The sequence below is a fragment of the Hyperoodon ampullatus genome (assembly GCF_949752795.1).
Source record: "Hyperoodon ampullatus genome assembly, chromosome: 1".
NCBI lineage: Eukaryota > Metazoa > Chordata > Mammalia > Artiodactyla > Ziphiidae > Hyperoodon > Hyperoodon ampullatus.
This window is the reverse complement of record NC_136914.1, coordinates 228,039,781-228,063,814: the sequence shown is the minus strand read 5'-3', so window position 1 is coordinate 228,063,814 and position 24,034 is coordinate 228,039,781. Positions and strand designations below refer to the sequence as shown.

The 24,034-nt window shown below is 52.6% G+C and overlaps 1 protein-coding gene across 1 annotated transcript in view; it reads left to right on the top strand.

Annotated features, from left to right (window-relative positions):
- Positions 1-13,780, top strand: part of TCERG1L (transcription elongation regulator 1 like) — a gene marked incomplete at both ends in the record, with an annotated part of 202,101 nt that extends 188,321 nt beyond the window's left edge. Inside the window, 3 exons of the mRNA XM_079713647.1 lie at positions 5,805-5,894; positions 9,824-9,942; positions 13,624-13,780. Coding sequence (XP_079569773.1) covers positions 5,805-5,894; positions 9,824-9,942; positions 13,624-13,780 — 366 coding nt within the window. The remainder of the gene's footprint in view (positions 1-5,804; positions 5,895-9,823; positions 9,943-13,623) is intronic.
- Between the last annotated feature and the right edge of the window lie 10,254 nt (positions 13,781-24,034).

Genomic DNA, 24,034 nt, shown 5'->3' with positions numbered 1-24,034 from the left:
CCTCCACGTGTCAGTGTCCTGCACGCCTGGCATCACCTCCCCACCACGTCGCCATCACCCAAGCTCCCTTCTTGCGGCTGCTTCTGGATGATCCCGGAGATGACACCGCCTCCCGCCCAGGATGAGCCAGGAGCACAGTCTGCTCACTTCATCCTGTGCTGTGTCCACCTCAGGCCGCCTTTAATTGTCAGGAGCTCCAGAACCAGAAATAGAAGACACAGCTGTGCGTTCCAGGAAAATGGATAGAGAGGGTAATGGCGTGAGTGCTAATTACAAGCAACACGCCACCTGCCATCAGCGGAGCCTGCAGGCGGCGTGGAGGACGGCGCAGACGACCGGAGGCTGCTGGGCACATCCTCACACGTGACCCGCGGCGTCAGGGGGCGGGGCCTGGGCGCTCAGGAGGGGTGGCCCCGCGGGCAGAGCTAGTGGGCAGGGAGGGGGTCTGGGCTCGGGAGGGGTGGGGTGAGCGCCGACGGAGGGAGGTGGTGTTGGGGCGCAGGTAGGGGCTGGAGGTAGAGAAGCCAGGAGGGCAGTCTTGAGCAAATGCACGGAGGGGCTGTGGCCACGGTCTCCGGCCCCTGGAAGCAGAGGGCAGTGGGCTCAGGCTGGAGGGAGATTCAGGGACTGTCTTCAGGGGCCACTGGGCCTCCTGCACGGCTCAGCATGTCAGGTCCCCCCCGCAGTGGCCTCATGCCCCCTCAGAACTCCCGCACCTGCTTCTCCGCTTCCCAGGTGAGAGAGGCCTTCGCACCTCCCGGCTGAGGCCTTGGTCTGTTTGCCTGAGACCAGGAGAGACCAGAGGTGATAGGAAGGGAGAGAGGATGCCAGCCGAGGGTCCGACCAGCACGTGCAGGCAGACAGACAGGCAGACGGGTGCCTTCCTCTCGTCCTTTGGCTCCTGGCCTTTTCTGTGACCCAAGGGTTGACAAGCACCCAAAACCGCCTTTAGTTTCGGAGACGAAGCATGCCTGCCTCCTTTGGGTGCCCAGGCTGGGAGCAGGACCCCTAGGGGACGGCCATGGCCCCGTGGCACCCACGGGACTTGCGTTATTATCTTGCTTTTTAGCCTTAACCCAACGCTCTCAGAGCACGTTACTTAACGGAGTCCCTTTCCCCAGGAGCAACGCAGGACCCACTCCTTGGCCTTCGGAGAGGTTTCCATGAAGGTGGGGCTGAGGTTGGAGCCGGTGTCATCCGGGGAAGGGTCACCTCGTCGTGGCTTCCGAGAGAGCGTCACCCTGCAGTGCCCCATGGGTGGAGGGGGTGGAGGGGTCAGCCGCACGGCGTGGGCACTGTCGGGGACCCTCGCTGGTGGGGGGTGCTCAGGGCCGCTCAGCTGGACAGGACAGGACGCTGGGTGGACAGCTGGGGCCAGACCCGAGAGGCCTGGGTGCTGGCCGAGTGGCCGACCCGTTGGTCTGAGGGCTCTTGGAAAGATGGGGGCTGCGGGTCAAGGGAAAATGATGCTGGGGGACGGGGAGCCATCAGGAGGCCACTGTGGTCGTCCAGGCAGGAGATGACCACCCCCAAAGGCGACAAGGATGAGGTGGTCATTTTGCTACTTGTGCTGGCACGATTCTTTGGGGTTTTAAAACAAGGTTATTTTTCTGGGAGAACCTTGACAACAACTATGACAGGAAGGGCCTGGTTTATGTGGCCGCAGAGAGGATACCAGTGTCTCCGCTTTGATCTACAGCCTCATTGGAACTGTCATCCCTCCAGCAGTGACACCTGTAGGTGCAGACAGTGCCACATGGGATGCCCACGTGTCAGCCAGCCAGGCGGCAGCCTCGGACCAATGCCGGGGGTGGACGCCTGCTGACAGTTTCCACTTTATGGCAGCATCTGTCCAGGTTTGGGAACTGTGCCCTGGCCGGTCCACGCTGCCGCTCCTTCTCTGTGCCTGTGTTTCAAACCACCAGCTCTGGTGTCTTCTGTTGTAGAAGTGGCAGGGAACACAATTCAGACACTGAGGATGAGTCAGAGGGGAGTCTGCCAGCAGGAGAAGCACAAGACTGCAGGAGGCTGGCCTCCAGTGCAGCTCAAGGGACCCGCTGCCCATGTCTCCCAATTCCCAGCCCATAGGGGGTGATGTTCCAGAGGGGAGTTAAATAAAGCTGTGCATGAGTGTTAACCAGAGGCCAGCGGCACGGGCCGGGACAGTGTCCAAACACTCTCACCAAGACAAGTAGTGCTGACCTTCACCCACGGCACAGAGTCACCTGGTGTCAGCACCCTGAGATGGACTAGTTGCCAAGTGTCAGGAGATGATATATACATCACAGAACATGGCCCAGCAAGGGAGACGGAAGCACTACACGACGTGGTCAGGCTGCAGGGAAGGACGGGACTTCTGCAGGAAAGGATCTAAAATTGGCTGAAGAATTCCACGATCCTGGACCAAATCACGTGTAAAATGTCAAAGATTCAAAAGACTGTTAGGCAGGCAAGGGATGGAGATCGCTGTTGAGAAACAAAGGCCAAGTTAGAGGCAAGAACATGCATTAGTCCTGGGGACCTGCTGTGTGGGCAGAGTTCTAGGGTGGCCCCGACTCCCACCCCGGGGCACACATCTTGAATAACCCCCTCTCCTGAGAGTGGGCAGGACTCTGAATAGGATGGGGGGTCACCCCTGTGTCGGTGTGACACCATGTTATGTAAAATTGGGTCTCATATATAGAGATTCTCCCACTGGCTTTAAGGAAGCCAACCTATTGTGGAGGGCCCACCGTGGAGAACTTGGGGACCCCGGGAGTGGAGAATGGCTCCCCGCAGGCCTCCAGCAAGAAAGGGGAGGCCTCAGCCCCTGCCCCATGGAATGAACCTACCAGACAACGTGACCGTGGGGACACAGGTCCAGGGAGGCTGGGCTTCCATCAAGAGTGAGTCTCACCAGTCGAGGGAACGACAGTCATCAGGGTCCTTCTTTGGGAAGAGTCTGTCTCACCGACAAGGCTGTGTCCACCCGCAGGCAGTGACGGGCCCCGTTTCACACTCGACTGTCCACAGGTCAGCCTCCAGCCTCTGTCACAGGTCCCAAGCCCAGGCTGACCCTCTGTCCAGAACTGCCACCCTCCTCTGAACCTCAAGAGCATCTGTTAGTGTGGCTGTCAGGTTATGTGACGACGTCTGTTTTATCACAAATTACAGTCACTGGGGAGATGGCTCATCGTGCCTTGTATACAGATTGTAAATTCCTCTGGAGGCAAGGACACTATATTAATTTTTTAAATGTAGTTTATTATCCATCTAGAACTCCAGAACTTCTCAACAAACTGGTGGAGTCAGTTATGTGACACCAATTCTTAACAATCGTTGGCCTTCCTTACAAAACGAGGACCTTGGAGGGGTTGACAGGTCTCTACATGGTGGAGAGATGCCCATCTGATTGGGCTGTATTGAAGTTGGCCATTCCTTCTCTCCATATCCACCCTAAGGCTCACGTGGTCAAGTGTCAGCTCTCAAAAAACAGAGAAATCATTCTGCCCTGATGCTTTTCCAGAGCCCCTACCCCCAATCCCTGTAACGTGTCAAAATTTCACCATGTTTTTAGTCAACTGAAAAAAATCCCTGGGTGGAGTTTGGGTCACCCTGCCTGATAAAAGAGCTCATGAGTATTAAAAAGGGCTTTAATTTTTATTATTGAAGATAGGAATTGTCAATTTTGAAAAATCATTATGTTATGATGCACAAAGCAAAGCACAATTCCTATTGAAATAATATCTCTACCAGAAATATTTTAACCTGCTCAAAAGTAAGAATGTGAAGGGATCTTGTTTTTGTAAACTGCCTATTGGCTTCACCTCCCCACGTCCCAGGAGTCCCTCCCCTGCCCAGGCTCCTAGATACACATCACATCTGGCTCTTCTCCCGTTGCTCTCCAGACAAGGCCCTGGTTCCTAAGTAGGTCTGGGAGTGTCCTGCGCATCTGCTCTGCCCGTCTCTCCTGCCTCTTCCCAGCCCTCATAGCCTCCTTCATCCCAACCACGTTCCTCCCTTGTAATCCCCACATTCCCCACAGTTCCTGGAGCCTGGCCTTCGCCCCACAGACAGTTCCTCCTGAACACCTCCAGGCCCTTCGTGGGCCCAGTTCCAGCACAGTCAGTATTCGAGACAACTTCTCCCCAGGCCCTTCTCTGTGTCCCCTTGACTCCTGGGCATGTCTCTGGAAGGACACTAATGTCCCCCAGGAGATCCTGAGTTAGCTTTCTGCCTCACCCTGGACCGTGGGCCTCCTGATGTCAGTGGCCTTGGTTTATTTTCTCTGAACCCTCAGCACCCAGCATGGGGCCTAAGGCACAGTCAATATTTGGTCAGTGCTTTTAAATGAATAAATTATTTTTGGATGACTTAACTGTCTCACTGCTCCATCAGCTGAGAGAGTCTGGATCAACAACATCCCAGCAGCAATGAGCTCACCTGGCACCCGGGTCTCCAATAAGAGGGACCAGGGTTTCTTAGAGAATGCTGATTCTAGGGCCAAGGTAGGAGCGATATGAGGTGACCCTGGAGCATCTTGAAGGGCCCAGAAAACAAAACGATGGGGAATGTCCCAGGGACACAGGAGCCAACCACAACAGCCAAACCAGGAGCAAATCGATAATCATGTTAGATTATAACCCAAAGTATGAAATAAATATCCATGAGTCATATTGATATAAACAAATGACTGAACAAATAAGTAAATGAGAGAGAATGGACAAATATCCCATCCAGAAGAATGCCAAGGAACTTATACAGATACTCCCATCTCAGGAGGTGGAGCCGGACCACTTAAGTGTGGGCTATACATTGTGACTTCCCTCCAAAGAGGACAGCATGGGATAGGGGAAAAAGAATAAATTCATAGAGGAAAGACCTCAGCTGGTCAGTCAAGGTCAACATCAGCTCTGATAAGTTACGTTGACAGGATGGACCTTGATAGGATGTGACAAGAAGGGCACATTTTCTGGGGTCTTCCTCCCCAGAACCACCGCCCTGGTCGAACCAAGAGAAAAACTGAGACAAATCCCAGCAGAGGCACGTGTCACAAAATACCTGACCAGTACTCCTCAGAACTATCAAGGTCATCGAAACCGAGGAGAGTGAGAAACTGTACAGCCCAGAGGAGCCCGAGGAGACATGAGACTACATGTGATGTGGTGTCCTACGTGGAATCCTGGGACAGAAAAAAAAAAAATAGGCAAAAACTAAAGAAACCTGAGTAAGGTGTGGACTCCTGTTAATAATTGTGTAGACACATCTAGCATACTAACATTAAGATGTCAGCAATATAGGAAACTGGGTATGGGGTAGACGGTAGCTTCATAATATTTTTGCAAGTTTTCTGTAAATCTAAAACTATTAGAAAGTAGGGTAGTTTGTTAAAAAAGGTGACCTACGTAAAAAAGGTTTAAATGTTGATCAAAAATCAATTAAAATTGTGCCAAACTCTGATTATTTCTACAATACTGTCCTCTGTTACGACCTGCGGTGTCCTGAAAACTTTTACAAATATCTCCTTTCACAATGTGACATTTCAGAATGTCCCAGCTTCACAGGCATAGTTGGGGTTTTAGATCAGGACGCATGGCTCTGGAAGATATCCAGGGAGGAAGTAGTGTCGTGAGTCTAGAAATTAGATTTTCAGATGCTCTAAATAGTGATTTTCTTAGAAGTTTGACAAGTTGAACACGTTTAAACGATGCTACGTCCCTGAACCCCTGGTGCCTTAGTGCTGTTTCTCACCATTGATCATTTCAGTGCGACTCCAGGCTCAGCATGAGATGCTAAAAGCAACTCTATTGACTATCTTTCTTCAGGTGTCAGCGTTTTCTACCTGGGAGAAAGAATTACATAAAATCGTGTTTGATCCGCGCTATCTGCTGCTAAATTCCGAGGAGCGGAAACAGGTAAGGCGGTAGGAGGTGTGGTGATGGACTCGAGGACGCGGCGTTAAAGTGATGCTCCGTCCTGAGAGCTCTGCGGACGAGCAGGTGCCTGTCGTCTTTGCCGTGTCAGTGGGGAAGCCGTGAGAATTGATTGCTGGCCCGTGAGCTTGTGAACGGAAAGAGCTGCGGGTGCAGCGGGAGGCTACCTGGTACCTGCTCTTGGCAAACCGCCTGCTCATGACCCCATGAGGCAAATACAGAGGTGAAAACTCAGCTTTGGGGAACATTAACCACATCCTGGATGGCCGTATTGAAAAGGCTTAAGATCTGATATAATAAAAGTGAAATAGGAGAGGGTCCAGGGAACAATAGTAGCAAAAGTAAAGGATGGACTTTTCTAGAAAGTGGGTCCCCAGAAAAGCAAGAATGGATTCGAGATAGCTGGCCTGGAGGTCATTTTAAATGGACACTTGACAGGGGTCCGCCCTGGCTTGTTGAGAAGTCAAGTCACAGAGCCAGAACTGTCTCCCGGATTAAGCAGACAGAGGGACGGGCTGTGCTGACCGGTGGGGACGCTTGAGCTTTCACAGCCCTGCCAGGATCTGGTGGCTCCTGGGGCACATCCAAGAAGGGCCCCAAGATAAATTCCAGAAGGATCCAGATTCTGCGTCTGCATCTCTGTTCCCGCCCCAATCATGCGTCTCCCTCCCTCTGCCCTCTGAGTGCAGAGCAGATACATGTGGAAAGTGGGTGGCCAGGCGCCATCACTAGAGACACAAGCCCACGAGGGTCATCTCGCCCACGAGGGTCATCTCACCCCCGATGTCACGGCCCTGGCGGCATCCATCTGATTTCAGACAGTCGGGTCTGGGAAAGCCCGGGCCAGGAGGATGGAGAGTGCAATTTTATTTTCAATTCTGTCGTCAACTCGTGAAATTCCCTTAGGTGTAGACCAAGGGGCTCAATGCAGGCCAAGCGGGCAGGGCCTCGCTTTGTGTTTGCGTGTTTTATATCTGTTTTCCCCACAGCCGAGGAAACTCGGTGATTTTAATCATTGGTAATATCTCACCCTTTTGTTGCCCTATTACAAATCACGAAGTTCAACTCTCCAGCTGTGACCTGAGAGAAGCCCGTTTATTTTGGTGACAAGATCACTTTAAACCGTAACAGATAATGATCAGCACAGCTGTGGACTCCCTCTCACTGACTGTCGTGATCCATGCTATTCCATCTCTAGTCCATGGATGGTTTTAGAGGCCATCAGCCTCTTTAAAGGAAGTTGAAGAAGTGAAGAAGTAAGACCCTTCCCACCACACCCCCAGGAAAAGCCGAGCTGATGATTCATTGCTTAAGCCCCGTCTCTCAGACGTCAGGGAGCTCAGGGCGCTGTTTGCCCGGAATGGACCAGACTCTTGGGCAGGGCAGGGTCTCCTGCCCTCCGGGTGTCTGGGGGGTGGTCATGGCACAAGACTCACCCACGGGAGCAGGGGGGCTGGACTCCCACAGCCCCGGTGAGAGAGACAGGTGCTGACCGGGACGGGCTATGACTGCCAGGGTGCTCTCGGGGCAGACAGATCAGACTAGAAGGTCAGCTCACAGCCAGAGCCCGCCGTTTGGTGGGAGGCCCTCAGACGTCCCTGTGAAATCACGCAGAGGAAACATCAGGCCTGTGTTCATACCAGAGTGTGGTCCCAGAGCCCCACGAGGGGGAGGAGGAAGCAGGCTCCCCGTAGCTGATGCACTTCAGCACCAGAGAGGCCTCAGATTAAATGCCTGCATCGTAAGAGAAACCCCACCCCAGCAAATCGACAGTGTTGTAGTTTCTAAGAGGCATGGGGCTGAAGCTGAACTGATGAAGGAAACAATATTTGGGCCCCATTCAGAAAACACAGTCCTATTTATGAATGAATTGGGCTGGCAAGCACCAGACACGGACTCTGTGTGGGGCCTACTGTCACATAGTGTTTGTGGGAAAAGCCGAGGCTCATGGTGTGTGCACTGCATCCATCCTTCCACGGGGTCTGCAGAAATGTGAATGAGCCGAAATAGAGAGTAGGGGTCCTGGGAGCGCTGATCAGACCTGTTTCTATGGTAACACAGAGTGTTCCATCTTATTTCACTAGAACACACCATGACAAGATAATGGCCAGTGGTCTCTCTTTTTAAAAGTCATGCCCCATTTTGAATAAAACCGGTGTAATTTGTTAAAGAGGAGGGAAAAAGAACGTGTTACATTAAATTATAGCGGCATAAATAAAGCAGCAGAGCAAAGGCAGAGGACAGAGCAAAATCTGATTAGAGGGATAAATGGTTCCAGGCAGAGAGAGAAGGAGGTCTTTCTCGCCAGCTCTGACCCCACCACCAGCCAGGGCTTCTATCCAGATTTAAAATTAATAGAGCAAAACTCTGACTAACGATGGACCCACACGATTTTATTTGTATCATAACCCTACATTTACCTTTTTTATTAGCTTAAATTACAAAAGAACTGGAGAGTTTACATTACCACTTGCCTTGAAGGTGAAATAAGCCGATCATATTCTTTCTTAAATGTATATGCACGCTCTCCGTCTAAGGCCTGTTCTTGAATATTTCATTTTGCTGATGATTCTTCAGGAGGCGAGTAGCATTTTGTATTTATACTCCTGTAAAGGCTGGCCGTGACTGAAATGGAAACTGAAACCGTCAGGCAGAGCCGGGAGACCCATTCTGCAGGGGAGTGATGGGGTTTCGGCCGAGTCGCCACTTCCTGGTTCCATGTCCTCGGCAGGAGGTCGGGAGATTCCCTGAGCTCTTGGCTCAGATTCCAGTGTCTGCAGTGGCCACTGATTGGGTTGGTACAGAATTGCTATTCATTGGCCTAATAGGACCAGATGTGGGCTTTTTGTTGATCTTTTTATCTGCGTTCGTACACACATCTAAATTTTCCCCAGTTTATTCTCCTTTTAACGTTTTCGAGGCTTGGAGAGCTTTGGGAATGAAACAGCTGTCTTCACCTCCTTTTGGCTTTGGTCTACAAATGACAATTTTCTGATATTAGAACGATGAGCAGTCTTAATCCAAGCAAGGGAGGCTCACTCTATGGTCTACTGCAAAGAAGGATTCTCTGTGGGCGTTTTGTCATGTCGGCCGCCAGTACCCAAGATAAACCTTTCCAGGGTCTTGGATGGATTTGCCTACCAGGCAATATCCATATCCTTTAGGCTAAGGGTCTGGTTTTCCTGTTGAGGTAGCCTTCAAAGCCCATTCTCATCAAGCTGGGGAGTGGGAGTGCAGTGCCCGGTGGCCAGGTCTCCTCACTGGGTGTTTCCATGACACCAAGGAGAGGCTCACCTTGCCCACAGGAGCCCCTGCGGAACCAGACCCTTGTTCACAAGTGGGTCTCCTTGAAGACTAGAGTGTGGGAAACCAGAGATGCTGGGTTGACTTTCTTTTCACAAGTTCAAAGTCATTTTGGAGACTCAAATGCCAGTTACATGGCCATAGGGGTTACTAGAACAAAGTACAGACTCTCGTGTGACATGGTGCTGCTGGCCAGGATGTGAAAGGCGGTGAGACAACGCACGCAGGTAAATGCTGCTCAGGAGGTTCCAAAACAAGAAACATCGGAGCGCTGGAGCTGGGATTTCCAAACTGTCCACCGCTCCCACCACACCTCTAGAGAGGGCCGCCCACTCATACCCAGGATTTCTAAGCAGGCTGATTCAGTGTTTGGCCCCCAGACGGTGCCTGCACGTGGAGAAGCACACTGGCCTCGTGGGAGAGCAGGTGTAATTATCCAGACACTTGTTTTCATGGAGAGGCCAGATTAAAGGCTCTAGTTTGTAGCTCCAGCAACTTGAAAAAGACAGGCTTATCTCAGATTCTTGCTGTGTTTTGTGTGGTGTTTGAAGCACACCTCGTTCATTTCATGCATTCTTGTAATAGTTCTCTTTTGTGTGTGTCTTAAGATATTTGAACAGTTTGTCAAGACAAGAATAAAAGAAGAATACAAGGAAAAGAAAAGCAAATTGCTGCTAGCCAAAGAAGAATTCAAAAAGCTTCTAGAGGAATCTAAACTCTCACCCAGGTATGGAAAGTGAGTTAAGGCCAGGCGATTTCTGGGGCTGGAAATTTACCAAATTTTGTAAGGGGTCTTTGGGTTAAATCATGTGACCTATGTTCCATAGACATCAAACGTGTAATTTTGGAGTGGGAAGCCCTTCTCCCTTGTGCCGGCCGTGAACAAACCTCCCAGCCCTGCTTGCTAACCAAAGGCACCCCAGCAGCTCTGTCCACCTTATGTGGTGGTTTTCCACACGTCAGCAGCCCTGACTCCAAGGCCAAAATAACTCATCAATAGGTCAGCCCTCGTGAGATGGGGCCTAATTCCCCTGATCTAATGATGGAGGAGTACAAATGCAAAACAAACGATACACAGCAACAGCAAAATAAACCCCACCAGCCCCGGGTTCCACACGCCTGGGCAGCTGTCCAGAGTGTGAAGTGCAGACGCTCCACACCAGCAAAGGGCCCGAGTGAACTTGGCTGTCAACCTCACCTAAGATAATCAGGCATTATTCCCATGAAATAAAACAAACTAATATGAAAACGATGTTAGAAACTAGAAGAATACATAAGCTGAACTCAACCTTAAAATTAACTTTAATTGACATTTAAAAATTAATGCACTAGAACTACTTAATTATACAAGCATAACTTTTATGAGCAAAAAATGGTTGATTTTGATGTATTTTTATTTTAAATTGGGACATGATTTTTAAATGGACATTTACACATTATAATTTTTAATAATAAGGCTGACATCATGCATTTTTAATAATAATGCATAAATAAATCATATTTAAATGAACATTAATTGATGTTTGCCTTCTGTGCAGATGTAGGCATCTACATTTTGATCAATGATTGGTTAATTCATTGGCCAATAATTGGATAATATAGTTTAGTGTTGGTTACATAGGCCTCAGAAAACTTCTTCGACTACTTAAAGGGTAGATACTTTCTGAATGGGAAAAAAATTCCCATGAATTATCCGCATCACCAAATGCTGACCTCGGAAAGCAGATGTGGGCCTCGTGATTTGTAAGTTGTGATTTTCTGTGAGAACTCCGGGTTCTAGCCGTGGCTTTGCTCTGTCCCCGCAGCTGGTGACCCTGGGTGGGAGGGGGGAGTTGGATCTAGAGCCCCCGCCTCAGTGCACAGCAGCCCTGCCCATCCTTGGCCCCCGCTGCAGGGTCAGGCACTGGACCTTCACAGCTCAGGTGTCTTGACCTGAGGGGGTGTAGCTGCCCTGCCTCACAGGCCACTAGGAGGACGGTGTGTGGGCCTTCATGTAGGCAAGACACACGGTGCCTGGCAGGTCCTGGAGAGCTCCCGTCACTACCACTGGTGCCGCCTGTGAAGACAATTAGCTAATAGTCTCTGTCCAACCATTGGTAAAATGTTAACAGTAGCCAACCTAGTCCCCCTGCCATGAATATGTTATGAAGGCAAAGGAGAAATATTCAGAATGTATTCAGCAATTACGAAAAAGATTACACACACAGAGAAGGAAAATCAGTGCTAGAAATGAAGTTACTCTTCTTTGAAATTAGATTTAATTGCCTGCTATTTTTTAGAAATGTACACTGGGCATATATTACTTTTATAATTTTAAAACGAGTTTTTAGTTCAAAACCCTTTTCAGATCTTCTTTACATTCTCTTCCTGCCATTTCTCAGGCGTCCTAGGGACAGTTCTCCCTGCTGCCCACTGGTCGCCAGCGGGCTCAGCGCAGGCGTCCTGAGTACCCTCAGCCCCACCTCCAGTCATCCTGGCTCTGATCCTAGCCGTGGGGATAGTCCAGGGCCAGATCCCAGCCCTGCCCAGCTCTCGGAGTCTTGGAGAGGGGAGAGGAGCCTCCGGGGACCTCCCCGTGGGCTGGCGGACTGGTGCTCTGGCCACAGCGGCCACCTCCTTCAACTGTGGGTGGCCACGTCCCCAGGGGAAAGGGACACGCAGTGCAGGTGACTCAGAGGACTTCCCCAGGCTCACTGGACGGTCCACCAGGGTCAGCAGTAAGCCAGGCTGTCCCCTTGGGCACGGCTAAAGGGTCGGAGTTTTCTTTTTTCTTTTCAGGGTTACTTCTTTTCAGAGGTGCCCAGAAGAGGACCTCTCTAGAAGGGACTCTGCCCAGCCCCCGATTGAAGATGCTCAGGCTCCCCCTAGACACGTGACCAAAATAACAAGCCCCCTGTGTCTCTCAGCATCTTACTTTTCCCAAGAAGGTCGGTGATGGAAGCTCAATTAAGTGTGTGTTAGTCACACCTCATGGCAATTGTGAAATCATAGAAGGAAGGAGGGAGGGAGGGAGGGAGGGAGGGGGGAAAAGAAGGAAAGAACGAATGGAGAAAGTTGAAAACCAGAGAGAAGAGTTTTCCCTCCTCGGGAAGCGTCTAGCAAGCGGAATCCCGGAGCGTGCAGGGAGGAGAGCAGTGCCTGGTGAGGAAGGATCGAGACTCATGGTTTAGTGACAGCAGTGAGGATGGGCCTACGGATTATTCATCTTGTCTCCTAACAGCCATGTCAGTGTAATCTTGTTATTCACGTATAAAAAAAGAACCATTAAGTTATAGTAATTTAATGCAACAATTAAATGTCTACCATGAAATATAAATTTCTCCACAAAGAGAAATAGGAGGAGCGAGAGGCCTCCCCCGGGCACAGGGCGAGCATGTTTCTACTCACCTAGGGCCCCTCCTGCAGCTCCAGCCCAGCTCTCTGCCAGCAGAAGGCAGGCGGAAGCGTCTGCAGGGACTGGCTCCTCAGCCCTCCCCTCCCGCCTCCCCGCCCCCCCTCCACAGCCCGGAGCTGTCCCAACCACCGGCTTCAAGCTCCGGCCTGGGAGAAGAGGAAGCCACGGGGAGCCGCTGCTGGCAAAGGTTCCATTTGTCTGCAAAGCCACGTCCACTCCTTCTGCCCTTTGAGCTGCCCCACCCGCTCTGGCCGGGCCTGGCTGGTGCCACTGAGTTTCTTACAGGGGACTCCCTAGCCTGGCAATCATGGATTCAGTCAGTATTTGGGTGCTGAGCACATGCCGGCCACTGGGCTTAGACATTCGAGATGCTCCATAGAAAACAAAGCAGGTAACACACTTCTACTCGAGCAGGGAGAGGCGAGTAACATTGCACAATTGAGGCTCATGAAGATGATACCCAGTTCTCTGACCCGTAGATAAGGCGAGTTTCCCTGAGGAAGACAGGCCGGTCCTGACATCTAATGAGGAGAGGGCTTTACACAATGAGTGAAGAAATGAGGGAAGGGTGTGCCAGGCAGAGGGAACAGCATACGCGAAGACCATGGCAAGTTGGGGCACAGTGAGAGCAGGGCACAGAAGACCCGTGTGGCCGGAGCGGTGATGGGGGCGGGCAGCGAGCCGCTCGGGGTGCCACCGGGCCCAGGAGGCAGGCGAGGCCAGGCTCGTGCCCACGGGCCGGTTGGATGCAGAGATGGGCACGTGTGTGAGTTACGTGGCTCAGGCCCCTGCCAGGCCCAGTGGGGAATAACAGCCAGAGAAGGGAGCAGTCAGGGGGTGTCGGAGGCCCAGCACTGTTCCTTCTGTCCGTCCTCCTGCTGTCCTCCTGCCAAGGGTCCTGCTCCCAGGTCTGGAAGAGGGAGCTCCCCACCCTGAGCTCGGGCAGGAGGTACTCAGAGCACCAGGACCCGCTCTTCTCCAGGAAGCGGTCTCAGGATGCTTTTGGTCTTTCAGGACCACATTTAAGGAGTTTGCTGAGAAGTACGGCCGGGATCAGAGGTTTCAACTTGTCCAGAAACAGAAGGACCAGGAGCACTTTTTCAACCAATTCATCCTTATTCTCAAGAAGCGGGACAAGGAAAACAGACTCAGGCTACGGAAAATGAGATGAGTGTGTGCAAATGCCATCAGGCTGAGCGTGGCGGAGGCTTGGGGGACGGGCGCCCACGCAGCCAGGTCGGGAGCCCCAGGGGCCGTGGGCTTCGTTCTCAGAGGGTTATTGTTTCATATTGAAGCTCTCTTTGGTACAACTTTCCGAGTTTGATGCATTTCTAATCGCCATGATATGTTGCTCCCTTAATTGCTTTAATTATGCAAATTACTTGTAATATAGACAGATTCTAAATCTGCTGCAGGTTTGTACCTCAGCGGAAACAGACACCATCTCTAACCACCTCAAGGTGTTTTCATGAGTCGAGCTGATTATCTGAAACTTTTCTGAAAATCCATGAGTTCCTTCCATCCTTCAGGAGTTCTGTGGTGTTGGGACGTCCCGGCTCGGGTCCCCGGGTCTAGTTTTCTGAGTAGTAGTGTAGGCTGTTCATCCTCATAGTGACACCTGTGACCGTCGGACACATGGACCGTGGACCACCTACAGGTCAAAGGGCGATCGCCCCAGCCCCCTCCGGGGACATCGGGCCTGGAGAAGGGGGCTGTGCTTTCTGTGGGAGGTCCTACTTAAAAAAGAATTATTTTGTACAAAATCATCCTATTAATATTTAAGTTATTTTTCTTGTATGCCCAGAGTTTGCATGAGATTTTTCTCACCATCTTTGTATAAAAAATTAAAAATTTTTTTGAATTAATAAATATTTTAAACCAGTGTATTTTTGTGGCTTAGACTTCCAACACAATCTTAAGCAACAAAACGGTGTTTCAGCTAAAGATACTCTATTTGGAAAGAATCATAAAAATATTGACTATTGCACGTAAGGACTGTGAAAGTACTACTCAAAGAGAAATCTTGCTTTTCAAATTACGAGTTCCGGGTGGAACCATACTTGATAGAACTCCAGCTAATTAATTGCATTCTGTAAATTATTGAACATCTGTTCATTGATTTCAGGTTTATGGAGTCACTATCGGATACCCTGTCTTTGTCCCTAGCTCACAGTGGCACCTCCTCCCCACCTACCTTCTTTCTCATCAGTCAGTTCCCAAAAAAAGAACACTTTTTGCCACACATATTAGGAGGGTATTGGTCAAGGAGGGGTTCTCTCTTTATTGGGGTACGTCCTGGTCTTAATGCCCATATTGCTAACTGGTTACCTTCTATGCCAGTGACCTCTGTGGGTTCCGGAGCCATGGCTCAGATTCAGACCATCACCCAGTGGGGCTGGGCGTCTGTGGCCATCAGCCCTGCAGGAGATGGGCTCTGAGATGCGTATGCCACTGCCAGGTCAGACAGGGTCCATCAGGAGATAGAAATCCCCTTGTAATGTAAAGAGAGGAACTGAACAGAAAGGGAACTGGGGTGATGAGGGCTGTGAGTAGAGACAGGTCTGAAGAACATGGGAACAGCAGAGGTAAGGAGCAGCCATCCCCACCCCCTGCCCCAGCTCAGACAAGCTTCCCCACCAGCGCAGAGATCCAGACACGGCCAGAGAGGGCACAGCTCGGCTGAGCGAACTGCCAGGAAGCCGACGGGAGCTGCTGGTCAGCCACCCTCTGGGGGAAGGTCGCCCTGTGGCCGTGTCTCATTAGCTGCACTCTGCCCAGAACCACCAGGAAAGGTGTCTGGGAGGGGAGGCTCTGGCTCCCCAGCCCTTGGGAGCTGCAGTAAGGGGCTTCTGGGGTCCCCTGGGGCTTTGCACAAAACCAGGGCTCTCTCCTGCCATAGGCAACATCCATCTGCCAGGCCAGCTGCTTGCTTCTTGCCCGGGGTGTGGGGAGGTGCTGACCACCTGACCACAGAACACCAGACGTCTGCAGCCGAGTCGCCCTCCATGAACTGCCGTCTGATCCCCCAGCATGACGCCAGATGTGCATGACAGCGTCGTTTAAAATGAACGACTACAGCCGAGACCGGGCCTGATCCGTTCTGGAGGCATAAGAGAACCCACGCCCCCCTCCGGATGCCTCTCCCCGTCTATGGCTTTGCCTCCTGCCTCCTGCACATCACCTAGAAGGTGCAGCCTGGGTTAGTGATCTAACTCACGTGCTGCTGGTCCCAGCCATGAGCTGCTGTTTGCCCCTCGCAGCCCTGGTCAGGAGAGACCCCAAAAGCACCAGTGGAGGGAGAGTCTCTCTCTGTGGGGAGCTTGAGGCTGTTCCAAGCAACCGTTCTGGAAACTGCGTCATCCGCTGCATCAGGGGGAGGTGGCCCGAGGCAGGAATCCACGCTGCTCTGGGCTGGGGTTCATGCGGTGCCAGAGGCTGGGGTGATGGGTGATGATGAGGCCACCACAGAGCTGGGGGTACTGATGCCCCACGAGCATCACACAGAGCTTTCAATGCCAGGTGAGCCAGGTGAGCAGTCCTGCAGGACTTCAGCCGCATCCTCCCCTGGATCCTTGCTCCGTGGTCCAACCTGCAGAGAGACTGCGATGCTGGGGGTGGGGGGTGTGTGTGTGAGTTTAGCAACATCGCTGTCACTGTGGTGTAGCTGTTGCCACAAGAGGTGGCTGTGAGCCCCCACTGCAGCACTCTTCCGGGCAGATCACGTGGATCCTCTGGCTGTTAACGGGGCAGCAGTTTCTCCTCGTGAAGAAACGAATCCCTAAGATGTAGATTCCTTTCCTGCCCAAAGCGCTTCCAGCATCATCACAGACCGCGCTCTCCCAGATGGACTCGTCTATCGTCCTGGCTTCCCGCAGAACGTCCTGTCGACCACAGAACTTGTTTTAAGGGAAACAATGCAACAGTGGGCTCCTGCCCACCAAATTCATGGGTGCGACCATGGGCCTTCTCCCTCGGAAGCAGCTGGCTTGATGAAGTGCTGGACAGCCCGCTGACGGTGTGGACACAATGCCACTGGAGGGACAGACCCCGTGAGGCTGGGTGATTCTCACAGGGGGTGGTGAACCCGCGGCTGGGAGGTGGGGCTGTCTCCCCGAGCCAACTGCAGTGGGAGGGGAGGGGGGAGGGACCCCTCTCAGTTACCCACGCGGGGAATCCTTACTCCCACTGCCCACAGCTTGGTAGGTTTGGAGGGCCTGGTGCCCAAGGGCAGAACCCAGCGCCTTGGCTCTGCTCAGTTAGACGCTTGGATTCTGGCCATGTCGACAACTCCTGGAACTAAACTGTAACAGGGAAGAATAAAGCTGACTCCACATTGGATCTCTTTCTTTTACTCTAACCTTTGTATTCTACCGCTTTTGCTACAAGTTAACCACTAAAGGAATGTTGCCTCTAAGCTTAAATTATACGTATCTTAGTGCTTAGAAAGACACAGGCGCCTGATGGCCTGTAGGAAAATTTCTAGACATTTTTGCTTTTCACCCAAGTATTTGGAAGCTTACATTTTAGTTCACATAATCGTGATTTTGAATCTAAGAAAATTAAACGGTTGAAAGTTGTAGATGGATAGACAGATCATCTCTATGATTATCTTTATATCTACATCTAGATTCACACCTATCACTTAGCAATCCGTATGTTGTAGGAGGGGAAAGGACAGCTAGGGTCTAATCAGACAAGCCCTCAAGGAGAAACACAAGTTTCAAAACAGCTGGTTGGGCTTTCCTGGTGGCGCAGTGGTTGAGGGTCCGCCTGCCGATGCAGGGGATACGGGTTCGTGCCCCGGTCTGGGAAGATCCCACATGCCGCGGAGCGGCTGGGCCCGTGAGCCATGGCTGCTGGGCCTGCACGTCTGGAGCCTGTGCTGCGCAACGGGAGAGGCCACAACAGTGAGAGGCCCGCGTACCGCAAAAAAAAAACCAAAAGCACAAAAGCTGGTTTATCTTTGTACACGGACTATATTTGAAATACTTGCTCCTTTTCAGGGCAGCAGAAGTAATCAACATTTTTTAGACTTCTGTATATATTTAAGTCATTGTAAAAATATAGTAGACGAAGATTTCTTTTAAATGGTACGTTCCTTTAATTTTTGCACATTTCACTTTCTTTTTAAATGCCACTAGCATAGATTAGGTAGTGGCAAACTCAGTAGTGACTTCTCAGCTGTTAAAAATTAGTAGGAAACTAACCACTGATTGGTGGTTGCCAGGGGCAAGGGGTAGAGGTGGGAGAAATTGGTGAAAAGTAGAGAAAAAACATAAACCTCATTTGTGTCTCCTCTTAAAAAAACATTTAGCAGGAAACTGTGAGCATGTCAATCAGTTAACACCGAATCCAGTCAAAGGACAAAGATGAGTTTTGGAAGAAGAGGTGGGTCTTTCTGTCATTGGTCATTGGATTAAACCTCCTTTCATGACCCAGAGGCCAGAGCTTCGGGACGAAGTGGCTCTGATCCTGGTCCCCTGGTCACCTTGTAACCGGAAGTGGGGCCCAGCTGCTCGACACTCAAAAGCCAATAAAGAAGAAAGTTGGTGGAAAGGAAAGTTTACTTTATTTTGGATGCTGGTAACCGGGGGGCGGGGGTGAGGTTGCAGAGCTGACTCCTGTCCTAAGGCCGCCCCACCCCCGGCCCTCCCTCCCCCCGCCTCTGACAATCAGGGGGCAAGAGCTTTTATAGGCGGAGGGGGAGGGCTCCATGCAGAAACAGCCCAGGCTGCTCTGACAGTCATCTTGAAATAGGTCATCGGTGGTCTGACCAGCGTCCTCTTGATTGTTTTAGGTACAGTGACTCTTCAGTTCCAGGGTCGGTTTGTTCCCATTTTCCTGAGGCCAGTTCTCGGAACTGCGGCAGCTTATGTCACGGCTACAACCTGGTCATCATAGAGTTGGTGGGTGGAGGGTTTCCGTATCTACAAGACAGCTCACGGGGTACGGCTCAGAATATGATCTAGAGCCCATGAAAAGGAACCAAAGGTCCTTGACTTTGCTTAATGACTAAACTGTTATTATTTAGTCTTGTTGGACTGTTTTCCTCTGTTTCTGCATTTTCTCACTTCTCTGATTAAACTTATTCTTTGGCTAAAGTTTTTCCACAGACAAAAGGCAGGTGGAGGATGATTAGAGGGGGAAGGACCCTAGGGTCCTGCTCCGTTTCAACCTGAGCCCCTCCCTTTGCTTCTCTTCCCGTGTGTCACCCAGACAAGAACCTGTCCTCCAGACCGTGCTTCCCCCGCTATCCTGCCACACACCACCCACAGGTGGGGTCCGGTCTGTGGTCCCTGGGTCGGCAGTGACCCTCTTCCTCTCTCCACCTGACAGTTTTCAAGTCCTTCTTGGTGATGCCATGTCCCTTGCTTCCTCATCGACTTAGGACCTCTCGCTCAGGGCAGACGTCCCTGGGAGAGCTCAGCCCCGCAGGGAAGGTCCTTGGAAGGCGGGCAGGGGGCCTGGACCTGGGTCTTACTGGCCTGGAGCAGTGATTTTAGAATGGACCTTTGAACTGTCTGCTGACATGAGCAAGAATGACAAACACGAGTGGATTCCTTCCCACTTGTTTCCTTACTGACAGCTGTGACAGATTTCTTGTCCTTGATCTGCTGAGTGTTTATTTTCTTACTAAATGTTTACTGTCTTTACTGTTCATGTTCTGGTTGCTTCATTTGAATGATATGCTTCAAACAATTCATCAACAATAATGAGGGAAAGTTGTCCCTGCATCTTTTTTCCCCCAAATACGTAAACTTTGTTTATATTTTCCCCATAAAATATTTAAAGTGTCAACTAGGTTAAAGGCTCCTGATGATTCATGAACCAGCTGTTGAGATAACAAAGCGATGATTTTGCAGGGGGTCACTGCTATGAAAGAATGCTTAAAGCAAAGCCTTTAAAAAACCACTGTGCTCGCCTTACAGACAGTTATAAGGTCCAAAGGCAGAGCCGGGGCAGGGGGGTGGTGCAGAGGGATGATGTGGGGAGAGAAGAGGGCAGGTGGGCACGAGCGAGAGGAGGGAGGGGCTCAGACAGCCTCTCAGGAGAACGGAATGCAGGACACACAGAGTTGTTTAAATGGAACGTTAGAGATTTTTGTCATGTGATAATTCTCCGCCTCCACTTTCTGTTTCCCAAGAAACAATCTTTAAAAATTGCATTACACTAAAAATGTTTTTATGACCGTGAAGAGAACACATGCTCTTTGCAGAAGTGGGAGGACGTGGAGCTCTGACCTCTTCTAGGACCTGGGTGTGCTTTTCCCAGGCACAGGGCTCAGCAGCATCCTCTTGTTGACTGAAAAAAATGCACAGCCTAGAAGACGAGAGTTATGTTTTACTCGGTGGACAAAACTGAGGACTTAATTCCGGGACACAACATCTCAGATCGCTCTGAGGGACTGCTCTGAAGAGGTAAGGGTGAAGCCAGGATACACAGGAGTAGTCAGATACAGGTGATCAGAACATCAAAAGGCTACCGTCAGATCAGGAAAACCAGACATCTCAAGTTAAGGAATGCAGCACTTTTCTGTGTGTGAGAAGAGGCAGGAGTCTGGGCTCACCGAAATCCTTCCTTTGATGTGCACCTCAGCTCTCTGGGGCCAGCGTCCTGTGCTTTCTCATCCCGAGTCTCCTCGGGGCACCGTCGGCTGCAGGGGCTGACAGCTAGGTGGGGGAGTGGGCGACAAAGCCTGCCTCTTTCCCAAGTTCCCTCCGGGCTCACCGTGGGGCGGCTGCCCTGTGATGGCTTGATGGCGGCAACATCCTTTGTTTACTGATACGGCAGTGACATTTTTAGTTCACACACTTCCCTCGGGTGCAGTTTTGTGGCCAATCGTGTTTCTCCAAAATGAACGCCCCGCTTTGCACCCGAGCTGGGTGGGAGTCCGCACCCGCCTGCACCAGCAGAGAGTGACAGATGCGGTGCCGAGGCTCCCTAGGCCGAGAGGGGAGAGGATGCCACCTCTCCTAGCTCCTCCAGAGAGCCGCCGTGCTGTGCGGAAGCCCTGGCCCCTCGGAAAGGCCCGGTGCAGGTGTCCCACTCACGGCCCCAGCTGGGGGCCATGCACGTGGCTCCCGGCCTCAGAGAGGCAGCGGCTGACCCTGGGGGGAGCAGACACCAGCCTCACCCAAACTGCAGGCCTGTGAGCAAAATGGGACATGCCCTTGCTCAGAGCCACCGCGGTTCAGAGGGATTCGGTAACTGGGACAAGCTCCTGGCTCCAAGTGACCAGCACACTTGATGTGCAGATAACGGACACACCAATCATGGTGGCTGATGTCACGAACGCTGCTCCGTGCCAGGCACTGGCCGAGGGCCTCACGGGTCCTCTCAGCAACCTCTGGGGTAGGTTCTGTTTCCATCCTCCGTTCACAGGAGAATCTCAGGTCTGGAAGGGTAAGCAATTTGCCCAAAGACACCTAGACTGCGATGCGGGCAGGGCTTGCACAGAAGTCGGTCTGACTCTGGAATCTGTGCTCTAAACCACCACCCTCCCTGACCCCCGACCCCCCCAGGGCACGTAGGGCTCAGGCCACTGTGGTTGGAAGTGGTCATTCCTTGCTTTACTCACGGACGTTCACGTTTACTGTGTGTCTTCGCACCAGGCCCTGCGGGAGGGAAACCCCAGCAGCGGCTCCCAGGCCAGCAGGAGGGTCAGCCTGTGATGGAGCGGTTAATGCAGAGCTGGGTAGGTGCTGCAGGAGCGGGTGCAGGGCAGCGTGAGGAGGGGAAGGGCTGGAGGCGGGGGGAAGAGCTCAGCAAAGGCTCAGAGGATGGGGGCGAGATCAGCCCTGGGAACTTCCCGCAGCATCCTGCCCCAGCATCAGTGACCCCGCGAGCGCACGTCTCACGCACCTGAGGCCCAGGGAAGACCCAGCGCCCGGCCCCTCCTGGGGAAGCATGCAGCACAGACACACCAAATGGCTGAGTCAGTGACAGGGCCCGGGAGGCTTCTTCAAAGTCTGCCACATGTGTGTCCATGGAGAGCAAGGTCATAGTGTTGGATGGTCTCATTCATTCCATATGACCCACAGGTATTGGTGAGCTTCTAGGAGGTGCCAGGCAGGAAACGAGGAAATGAAGAGATGTGACCCCGCACTCTGGCAATGACCTGGCCCGTATGTGGGGTCACAAAGGGGTCGTGGCTGGGACAGAGGTCCAGGGGCCTGTGCCCAGTGTAGAAAGTCAGGGGGAGCCTCCCAGGGACGGAGATGGGGCTGGGCAGGCACGGGAGGGGGCAGGTCCCGGGTCAAGGGCTCAGTGGGACCAGAACCCCAGGGCCGGTGAACCTGCTGAGCCGTGGTTCTTGGGAGGATGAGGCAGTTGTGCTGGGAGCAGAGGGCACCTTCTGTAGGTGGTGCATCAGCCACAGGGGTGCGAGGGCTGCACGTTCACCCCTGTGAGGGGACAGCCTTCCCCAGGCGCCCAAGGTCCTCAAGGTCATTTCGACCAGCCTCTACCCTGGACGGTACTTGAATCAGCACCATTGGTATTTGCCCCATTTTCTCCCAGGTCGTCCAAGCCTCACGCCCCCTTGTTCTTTAGAAGCATGGAGCCTTCCACCCCAGTGGAGCCAGACCTCACTGGTCACTGGCCGAGATCCCGTCTCATCTCTGCCCTTTACCCCGATTCCAGTTCACGTCTGATTTGGGTCCAGTCACAGGACCATTCTCATCCGGTCCCTGCCCTGCCCTCGGTCTCACAGGCTCAGGCCCCGGGGGCTGGGATGTCAGTGCCTCCTAACGCCAGGAAAGGGAAGGGGCGACTTTAAATCCACTGTGTCCCTGGCCTGGGTGATGCCAGCTGGCAGCTGCTCAGCTCCTCCCATCTCCCTGCTATCGTGTGAGAGAAACGGTGAAGCCAATTAGCTGTGCGTCTCCCTGTTCACTCAGCACACAGGCTCCGGGTTTTCAGATGCAGTTTGTGTCAGGCGGCTGTGGATTTGCAGCGCTGGCCGAGACCGTCCTGAAATGACCAATTACTCCCAGCCCGGTCAGCTCACCCCGAGGCCCTCAGCCTGGTGACCTCCTCCTGCAAACCACAGATGAAAACAGCTGCTTCCCTGTTCCGTCACACCTCGCCCCGACACAGAAAACTTGTAATCGGATGACTTTATCAACTCAATCTCTTCAAAGCCTGGCACACGCGTTTTGCTGTGAACACAGAGAATAATCTGAAAACAGGGATTGTGCAGAAGCCGAGCCCTCAGCCGAAACTCAACTCCATCTCCATCCCACCCAGGGCATCAGGACGCACCCCGAACACAGCTGGATGACGGGCCCTCCCAGGAGCTGCTGTGAAACCAGAACGACACCTTTAGAAATGGCCCATATCGTCTCGTGGAGGCGGGGGTGACAAGGGTGCTCATGCATTAGCAGTTTGGGCCTAAACCAGAGGGTCCCTATTTTTCCAGTTTGCCCCTGTCCCTAGGATCCTGGCTTTATTCCTAGGCTGGCATGATCTGGGAATCCTTGTCGCCCCAAGAACAGCAGAGGGTGTCCTATGCAGTACCCAGGAGGCACCGCTCTCCCGGCGACCCCAGCAGCCCCCCGGCCGGGTTCCAGCCGCTGCTCATGGACAATGTCCTTGGGGGCTGCCATCTGCCTCCCCTCTGGTTCCAAATGCCCCCCTCCACGTTCTCCAGGGACACCGTCCCCAGCAGGTAAAGCCTCATGCCAGCGGTGCTGCGCCCTCATGGTCGGTCCTCAGCCAGCTGTCGGCCAACCTGTCCAGGCCAGTCCTCCACCCGCCCCCTTTGGGGGACTCTGTTTGGGGATATCATCAATCCTCCGGGAGTTCCGGACACTCAGGTCAGGAGACCCCCGCCCAGCTGGTGGCAATGACCCAGATGCGGGCTCCAGCAGGCCACCCAGCTGGTTCTCTGAGGACACTGAACTTTGTCACTTTTCCATTTTTGGTGGATCGAGGGTCAGGAGGAAAGGGAAATAAGGGTTGAGTAACATACCGGCAGGTCTCTTGTTTTCAGAAATGCCACCGAGCTGATGGGAAGAGCCCAGGTGACCCTCCTGCTGCCCGGTGGCCAGCAGCACATGTGCCCCTGCACCTGCTCTCACGGGGACCCTGGGCTCCAGGTGCCCTGGCCTGGGAGTGCCTGTGCCCGGCAGGCCTGTCAGCCTGGGGGACACCTGCCCGTGTCGAATCCTCCACCCCGGCCCGAACCCCTTTCCTCCAGAGCCAAACACCAGCTCCTCCAGGACCTTCTCAGCCTCCACCTGCCGGGAGGAGACGGGGACCCACAGCCTCTGTGCTCAGCTCACCGCGCAGCTCAGCCTCTTCCCTTGCAGGGCTTTTCCGCGTGAGAACGTCTCTTTTCTGCGAGAACCCAGAGGCGGGATTTTAAAGCAGTATCTCCACCGGTAGGTTCACATCAGTGAAATGGGCACCTACTTGCCATCCA